Consider the following 9,818-nt stretch of genomic DNA (forward strand, 5'->3'; position numbering starts at 1 on the left):
ATTTCCCCCTTATTACTGCTCTTAAAGGAATTATAAATGTCTTTCTCTCTTATGTGCAAAGTACTGTATGCAAGTAGGTTTTGACAGTTTATTCCTTAAGTGTCCTGTAAGAGTGATCAGAGTTTTACTGAATTATTATTTTTGTTTCTTTTTTAGCTCCTGCTATTTCTGTCTTCATATTGCCAGCATCCTGGTGTTGTCGGTATTTCCATTGAAAAGAACTCAAAAAGGAAGTAAAAAGCATGAAAGTGTCCAGCCCCTGTGGTCCAAAAAACTAGAAGAAGAAAATCTTTTGCAAAAGAACAGTTATTCCACAACAAATAATAGTTTTGGTCAGAAACAAGAAATAACCTGCAGATATCAAGCATTAAAACAGTGATTGAGGAAATACTATGATGAATATATTTTGTATGTTTTCAGAAACCCATTTTAGCACCTTTTAAAGGGGTTTGTATTTGTTTGCAAAGATGTTTAGCAAGAAAAGAATGCATTACCTAGGAAAATCACATACAATAGCAAGACTGGAAACAAAACAAATTAACCCCTCCCATGCCATGTCCCTGTGGGTCACGCCTTATATGAAGATATTACCATTATTTCAATGGGCACTCAGGACTTGCAACGTATGTCCACAGGGTCATATGTGTGCCCTTTGCTGAATGTACGTTGTGTATCCCAAGGCACTGATGGGGTGGAATAAAATTGTGTCAATCTAGGATTAACAAATGGAATGAATTTTTCCAAATGAATGACTTGCCTTAAACCCTCTATTTACTGAAATATTGTTTCTAAGTGGGTGTTTTCAAGTTTGATTTTATGTGGAAAGCGTATTTGAAATATATAATACTATATGCTATAAAGAAGAAAAATGTAGGAAATGTGAAGTCATTAGAAGGCTTTTGAATCTTTAAAAGGGAACTGCAATAAGCATCTCAGTATTTGGAGGGTTTTCTTAAAGTATCTCAAACTATTACAGTACATTACAGAACTGTAAACATTACTGATGCCAAATTATAGTTAGGTTTCTTTGATAAAAGGTATAATTACACATAGCCCTTCTGAATGCATTAAAAAAAAAAAAAAAAACCAAACACCTGAAGGTTCACCTTTTCCAGGGCTTGATAGCTCTAATCCAGGTTTCTTTTACTTTAAAGTACCTAAAATAAATGAACCACTGCCAGGTGGGCTTTGCAGCCAGCAAAGGAAAGACAGCTGTGGGACACAGAAGACAATGTGCAAGCATCAGGATTTCAATGAAAGTGTTTTTACACCCTTAAATACCAGAAATACTTGTTCTAAAATGGAACAGTTTTACAACAAAATATTTTTAATACATAAGTATTTAACTTTAATACTTAAAGTTGTTTTGACTTCCCAGACATACAGTAGTTAATTAATGTTGTTTTCAGTACAAAATAGCAAAATTACCTTGAGCTCTAGTGCATAGGTAGCCAAAGGTGAAATTGCTATCAGAACCAATTTCTGTATGCTTGATAATTGATGACCCTTTATCCAAAGAAGTATATGAATTTAAGAAAAAGCTTTTTCTTTCAATTAGAATTTTAGATGCAGTGTTCACACCATATTTGTGGGTAACACAATGAAAGAAAGAAATCCTTCAGAATATCTGACTTACCGAATTATTGAAGTGTGTCAAGGGAATAATGCAGTGGTTATATCTATTCTAGACCATTTATTGTGACGATGGTCCCTGCTAGAGTACTACTGTTAAAGGGCTACATTTTAATTGCTTATATTCTGTATTTTCGTGTAATTTTTTTAAGTAAATACAAACTGTTTATCCATGTGGGTTTTTTTAGCTTTAAAACTGACACAAAATACTACCAGAGAAAAATAATGCAGCTTGTTGATTAATAACCTACAAATGAATGAGAAAAATTTTGTCATAATATTTTGAACCTTAAATTTTTCATCAAATAATCTGGCACTAGTGGGGCGAATATTCTTAGTACCAGAAGTGCAATGATGGTCCTCAGCTTTGGGGACAGTACCATGCAAAAATAGTCACAGTACTTCTGGCTCACTCTAAAGAACCAGATCCTAAGTCAGGTCAGAGCTGTTTCCTTGCCGTGATAGTTCTGTGTCTGGCCTTGGGCTCCTTGCCTAAAACCCCAGGAGGGTAGCATCCATTTTCATACACGTAGGTTAGTAGTAATTAACCTGCACAGTTAGAAAGGGGGAACCAAATACGGAAGTGGATGAGTTTGTTTAGATGAGCAAGGATGTTCGTTGTTTCAGTGACAGTTGTATTATCTTTAAAAGAAAATAGTCCGACTTCTAAATCCTTACTTTGATTGCCCAGGCAGACCTCCCCTTACCATGGGGCTGTGGTTGTCACCTGCCTCTTCGGAATGGCATTGTGGTTTCTTCTGTTGTTTATAAGTAAGGGCACACTAGTTCCTTATGTTTGATTATCCTTATTAGATACAGAATCAGGAAATGCATTTTTCCACTTCCTGTTCTTGAAGGGACATTTACATAAAATAAATTAGAATTGCACATTTCTGGGTGGGCAGGTAGAATTAGGGTTGATTCTTTCAGCATTTGTTGCTATTGAACTTAAATTCATCTTGGCGCAGTCTACATATCTACCCAAACAAGCACTTTTGGATGCCAGTACGACATCTAATGTGCCATTTTCCCTATTAATGTTCTTGTACTCTTGTTTTCTTGTTTTGGCATCTGTGCCCATATGTGCGATGGAGGCTTCCTATTTCTTCATTATGAAATATGGAAAGAGTTGTAAGCACTCCCAGAAAATCAGCACGTTTAGGATAGTGCAGACTGGTACTTCAGTGTGAGTGAATTCACAGATAGAGTTTTGTTTAGAGCTTTTGTATATAGGGAAGTTAAAACAGGTAAGAAAATACGTACAGGTTTTAGGCGCAAGTGGCAAGATATGGGTTTCAAAACTGGACGTGACTGGTGTCTGTGTGCAGTGCAATTACTTTCTTCTTTATGATCTAAACCCCTTAAATAATTGCAACACAAGAAGATCATGACAGTTAATTAGTTCTGCACATAATTTATTTTTAAGTGTAGTGTCCTAGAATTTGCCCTTTAAATGTCATTGCTGAATATGAAAGTACTTGAACCAAAATCTGCTCTTAATGCAAATGAATTATCTTGGGGACTATGGAAAGAGGTTTTTTTGTTTTAATGGCAGCACTCCGATTTTAGTCAAACTGGGGTTTTGTAGTTTTTGCTTTCCCTCTGCTTTACTAGTGTTCTGCCTTGCTGTCACACTGAATCCTTTTTATCCACTCAGAAAGTCAAGAGCAGCCAGCCCCGATGCTTTAGGTAATTTTTAGATTTTACACATATTTTATAATACTGAATTTGGAAGGATGGTGGCAATTTAGTATTGCTTTTGCTGAAAAAAAAAAAAGTAGAAAATAAATTTCCTAGGAATGTTTTGGGCATGAAGGAAACATGGTTGTGAGTATTCTTTCACTTACTAACTAATGTATATCCAAGAGGTAAAAGTGTTTTCAGTATTGCAGATCAGCACACTATGAAAAGTAAATACAACATATCATTCATAATTTTATGGTGCTTTGCAGATATTTGCCTATTGTGAACAATTCATTCAGGCACTTAATGAGTAAATGTTAATTAGTCAGTGTAGTCACCCTGATAGTAACTATTTGCTTGCTTAACCTTTTTTTCACCTTTATGATTCTGTATTAACGAAAGAGATACATATATATTATATTTAAATACTACTTTCAGTGGTGCCTACTACTGTTGTAATCGGGAAGGCTTTACAGTTAGAGATATGCCCTTCTTATTCAGGAAGCTGATTCTTCCATGGCCATTCCTTAAGTTGACATGTAGATGAGATTTCAGTAATAGGTGACATTTTAAAATATATTACCATGTAAAAATACTAATATGCATTTCAATATGCTCTTGATAACAAATCATACATTAGTGAGAAGACTTTATGAAGAGATCTTTGTGTATTCCCTGCTCTACACTGACTTGTGGTATGAGTTTTACTGGTATATTATTTATTGGAATAATTTTACACTTAAATAACTCATTCTGTTTCCCCTGTGGGAGTAAGCAATATGACTATAAATGCTATGGCCGTGTGACAGGGTGCACACTAGGTAGTTGTGCCTCTGTTGACAGGATTGATTTGGTTAGTGGTAAAATGCCCTCTGAGGCAGAGGAGACCTTTATGAAATCCTCATCTCCTGTCAAATTCATATCAAAAGTAATGTTAACAGAGCCTGGATTTTTCTCTCAGAAGCTTTGCAAACAAATTGTTAGGAATTTGTTTAAATACATGGTCAAATGTGTCCTTGCGTTTGCCTGCAAATGTGTCATTGTTGCTTACGTGTGAACTTTCACATGCTCAACTTTATAAGTTGGCCTTGAATGACAAAGAAATTTAAAAGCACAATTTACAAAAATTTAGGCCTTTTCCCTTATCCTTAAGTCTTTTACTTTGTAATTCTCATTGAATTCTGAAATCAGGTTTGAGAATTTTTTGTTTCAAATGAAAATTTGGAAATATTGCCATTTATGCTGAAAAGTGATCCATGTTAGAAAAACAGATGGAAATAAATTTAAGGATTTTAACACGATGCAGGCTCTATGTATAAAAAAATACATTGATTCTCTGCTGATTCATCACAGCATGTCATTACATGATTAGCCTTTATGTATTTATTTAGGTCCAGTAATACTCAGAAGACCACTTGGGAGTATTTTTAAATTTCCTGGTAAAAAAAAATCGATCAGCTCTAAGTACTTAAACAAGTGCTTAAATGCTATGCTGAGTAAGTGTCTAAGCAGATACTCTCACGTTAGATGACCAGACCTGTCTGGATCTAAGCTAGTTGGCACTGTCTGTCTTGACCCTCTCCGTAGCGATGGTTGAAAAGCTGTCTGGGAAGAAGTATCTGGTAAGACCGTGTCCTGTCGGTGGCCGGGAGGGTTTGCCACAGGAACCCCCACGCAGAGCTTGACAGAGGATCTACTTATTTGTGACCTAGGCTACAGCTGCTCTATGCTAGACCTATGTGGATTTTTGATGTGTTTGCTGTCTTAACCTGGACATTTTGCAAACACCGTGAAATCCAGGCATCTGCGAAGTCACCGTGCAAGTTTAGAACTGCAAATATTGCAACAGTTCCTTATTACAGTCAAAACTAAACAAAAGAAAACCCCACTAATTTCTTAAAAACTTGTTTTGAGATGAGTTTTTAGTATGTGTTTTTACAAAAGCTATCAACTGTAAGAATTTTCATACCATTAAATAATATTTAAACCATAATTTTCCTCACTTTAGCTATACAAGTGCACAAAAGAAAATTTTTTCTTTTCATCATCTTCTGTATATTAGCTATGTGTCCAGTGACTTAGGCCTGGTTTTGGTTTTAGATGTTTTTAGATTATCTAAATCCATGTGCATATCCATATAAGCATTGTGTAAATGTTATGAATTGACAAACTGTAGTTACATATCGTGTGCATAAATATACTTAAAATAGGGCATATCAATATTTATGAGGCCAGTGTTGAGCCCCCCAGTTGTGTAGTAAATCTGCTGAAGGCTGTTGGGCTCTGTTCTCAGAGTACTAAGCTTTCTGCTTCCTAAAGTGAAAACAGAATCTGTTGGTTACACTTTGAAGTGAAATGTAAAGGGCTTCATCTGCTCAGTTGCAAAACCAACCCTTACAGGATATTCTGCTGCAGGCTACGAATACAAAATGTGACTTCAGATATATGACTGAAATTGAAGTTAGGGCCACTTTCCTCTGAAAGTTTCCCTATTAATAGTGACTTAGTCCAGCACCTTATTCCATACAAACCTCTTGGCAAAAGAGACCTCTGCACAATCTTCCTCTCTTCTGTCCTCTAAGGGAGGAGTACCCCAAGCTGTATTTTCATTTAGGTTTTGCAACAGTATGTCATATGAACAGATAGCTGTGGTCCTTGCTCTGCTCGGATTAGGCTTCCAAACGGTGCAGATGTAATCTGAAACAAAAAATAGAGAATCAGCGTGCCTAGAGACAGACCGGTCATCAGAATAGCGCCACATGACGTATTAAAGGTGCAGCAACCTTTTGTCATGATAAGTTAAGGAGTATTTGCCTACGCGTATTTTGCCTTTCTATGTGTTTCTCAATTCTCTTTACATCTTTTCTTTGTACCTTCTTTTGTCCAGTGGTGTTCACTATTTCTGTGAAGAATCTTCTGATGTGTCTTACTGTGACAAAGGTGTCAAAATGAGACAATAGTAATTAGGTAGTAATTCTTAAATCCCAGCCCTCAGATGTGTTCTAGATCAGTTAGAAGAGAGCATTCAAAATGTATTGAATGAAAAATAGTGTAAGATGGGTAAATATAGAGTTATTCGAAGATGTTGTAATAAGTTATTCAATTTAAGAATTTAAAATATGAAACTTTGTTCTTTCCTGCCTTGGTTACACATTCAAGGGAATAGTTATACCTCAATGCAGAAGTAGTTATGCCTCCAACTACCCATATGTTAAGGTGAGAAAGCACCCCTAAAAGTGGATAGCTACAGTATTCCTAAATTTGCCTTTCCTGGTTCAGATTATAATGCATTGTTGGTGAATTTCATTTTTATTATTGCAAAATATATATTTTTTAAAAAGGTGTTATTTTTCAACAGATCCATAAACTAAGTGTTGGTGTATGGTAAAATTAAAATACCACTGTTAGTTACACTGTGATTGTGATATTTTAATAATTACTTATTTCTAATTTGTCTCAGCAGTGCTGCAGAAGCAGCATGCTCTTATGTTTTAAAGGTGTTTTTAACTTGCCTATAAATGTTTTTTTCTAATTTGTGTCTTTAAATCTGATTAAACTGTAGTTTAAAAAAAAAGTTAACTTGTTCTTCTAAATTCTTTGGTGTCTGTCTGGCTTTAATGGGGGCTAAAGAACAAACATTTTAATGCAGCTTCTCCTTTGCTGTATAGATTACTAAACATTACAACGCATGCATTTACACTGTTAGTTGGAGTATTCTGTTTCAAAATTGCTTTTATCCCATTTGTTGTCTAGAGCTTATATACAAATATATGCATATAATTATTTCCCAGTAGAGCTGGTAAACAGAATTTCAAGTCTAGCCTCTTGTTACTTGGGAAAGGTACTTAAGCAGCTTTAAGGTATCCGTGTCAAAGCATATTGCTGCCTCGTGCACTGTCTCTAAAGATGACAACTCAGATATTGTTAGTTTGATACGTGGAAACTACACAACTAACAAATCAAAACTGATGCTTTGAAGAAGCTGCTTATTTAATTGATGATTCCAGAGAAGCAGAAACAAATGTGTGCCATACTTGTGCATTTTTTTGCTTTTTGAAACTCGAGTACTAGAGCTCCAGTACAGCAGTTTCTGTTGGCTGGTGACAGTAATGCAGGCTGAGACTCCGTGACCTCCAAGTTCTTCACCATGTGCGTTTAGGTTGTTACAGAAAAGAAGGGACATTATATATCACTACTAAACAAGGGCCGTTTCCATTGCTTCCTGTCTCATACTGGAGCTTTTTCTCTCTTCTCTTGTTCTGGTATTAATTCTGCTTCAGTACAAACTTCATTAAGCCCATGTGACTTTGTAAAGACATCTTTACAACGATCTGCTTCTGCAAATGGTCCCACCCTAGAGGAGTACTGGAATGTGTGTGTTGGTCTCTTGAAAGACCCTGCTGTATTAATGAATTTTTAAGTCTTGTGTGTTTAGAATTCTCTTTTAGCAAGCTGTGTCGGGGAACGTTAAAATACTTGCCATTTCAACATAAACGACTACAGATGTGATTTTATTAATTTTCATAGAAGCTCTGGTGGTTTTTGTCATTTCAACCAGACGTTAGATACTGCCGTGAAAATCACCTTCTCAAATGTGCATTCACAATGGTGTGGGTCAGTAGTATGAAAAGTATATTCATGAACTAAACATTTATCACTGTGTTTAGTGAAAAACTTACTTGAACAGAGTAAGGTAAAAGCCTTCTGTTGCTACTTCAGGATGTTAAGACTTGATGAATATGATTATTCTTATAACAGAGATTTTTAACTCTGCTCTTGTAAGGTACTGCACAGAAAGAGTCCTGATTAAGAACGTCCTGGAGCCAGCAGATATTTTCCCGTGCCTATAATTAACTTAATTCCATCTGAGTAACTTCCTGAGAAGATGCAGGATGTTTTGGTACAGAATACCGAAGTAGTTCTAGAGGAAGGCGTCTTCAACCGATTGAGTTGGAGACCTGTACCCTCGGCAAGGTTTGCCAGTGCATCTGACAGATCTTCCTAGGACAGTCATATGTGGTACCAAAAGAGTTATTTCTCTGTTGGGTTTATTAATTATCTCTCCAAATAAATAAACTCTAGCAGTAAAGGGACTCTCTGCACTTTTATTCTAGTTATTCTGCTGTCACAAGAAATTTAAATACAAGTCAAGCATGAGCTGAAAAGGAAAACACTCTTGTATTGCACATGCTTAAAGCAATGTTTTCTCAGTGATTTCCTGATGGGATACCTGAATTACTTGCTTGGTAATTAAGAACTTATTTCATCGGAAAGAATTCCACACCAGCTTTCATTTTGCTTGAAATAGGTTTGCTTTTGTATCAAATCCTCCTGGTTTACCCTCCATTGCCTACTTTAGGCTGATAAACCATGAGTAATGTGGCTGCCTTTGTGCTCTACCCTGTAACAGCATCTCCTCATAGTAACCGTCAGATTTTTATCAATTTAAGTTGAGGAAATTGGAGGAAGGAAAGAAAACCGTTTTAAGTATTTTAGTAATTACAATCAGTAGAATAATAATTAAAGCACAGCAATAATCTTCAGTTTATATTGGGGCGATTTTGTGCCTGAGACAAGCTTGGTTACTGCGGCATTAAAATTTTCAGTTGTTTAAAAACTAAAAGATTAAAAATCATACATCTGTTATGAGGGCAGCTAAACCAAAAGGGTAAGAATTACTTGAAAAATGCACTTAATGTTGCTTTTCTTGTTTTGTTGTTATTTTGGGAGGGTTTTTTTGCCTCTCCCCCCCTTTTTTTTTTTGTGACTCTTGCTAAATTTTATCCATGATTTTGCAGCATTGAACACGGGGGCTATGGCCTTTCGTTACCGCCCCAGGTTTAAGCTAGTCTCTGTGGTCTCTGAGGGAGATGTTATTACTGTAGTCATTAGAGATCATCTCTCATCCAGTTACCCAAATGAATTAAATATAGAAGCGTTCTGGTATCACGGAAGCGACCCGTTCTGGTCCCTGGATGCGTTTGACCAGAGCACAGGCCCCAGAACTGCCCTGAGCGGGGTCACAGGCGCTCCGGCCTCGGCAGCAGCGGCCGCTGGTCAACAGCAGGGTTTGTGGTAATTTTTTTTTTTTTTTTTTTCCCCCCTCATGTTTACCAGCTGCAGCCCTCACCCCACTTCTGTTTTGTGTATCAGACGGCAATTGCTAACAAAACTTCCCCCCCTTTTCTTTGGGAAAGCAGCCCCGGGTGGGCGCTGAGGCGCGGCGCTTCGGGTGCTCCCGCGGCTGCGCCGCCGCCCGGGCCCGCTCGCTCGGCGCCTCCTCCCGCCGGGGCGGACGGGGGGACACAAGCGCTGACTCGCTGCCGGCCAGGGTTGTTCGTGGTTTTGTGTGTTGTTTTTTTTTTTTTTTTTATTCCCGTTATTAGCTCCTTATACACGGCAATCAGCGCGCTGCGCACGGCGCGGCTCCCGGAGCGCTGACAGGGCCCGGCAGCGGCCGCCCTGCCCCAGGGCGGTGCCGCCCCCACCCACGTGACCAGCCG

The 9,818-nt window shown here is 37.5% G+C and overlaps 1 protein-coding gene across 5 annotated transcripts in view; it reads left to right on the forward strand.

Moving 5' to 3' along the window:
* Positions 1-6,847, forward strand: part of MBOAT2 (membrane bound O-acyltransferase domain containing 2) — a 98,854-nt gene extending 92,007 nt beyond the window's left edge. For all 5 annotated transcript variants that reach the window (XM_065631539.1, XM_065631541.1, XM_065631540.1 and 2 more), the window contains one exon: positions 157-6,847. In XM_065631539.1, coding sequence (XP_065487611.1) covers positions 157-379 — 223 coding nt within the window. In that variant the 3' untranslated portion in view covers positions 380-6,847. The remainder of the gene's footprint in view (positions 1-156) is intronic.
* Positions 6,848-9,818: the final 2,971 nt, after the last annotated feature.

Source organism: Caloenas nicobarica, chromosome 3 (assembly GCF_036013445.1).
Source record: "Caloenas nicobarica isolate bCalNic1 chromosome 3, bCalNic1.hap1, whole genome shotgun sequence".
Lineage (NCBI taxonomy): Eukaryota > Metazoa > Chordata > Aves > Columbiformes > Columbidae > Caloenas > Caloenas nicobarica.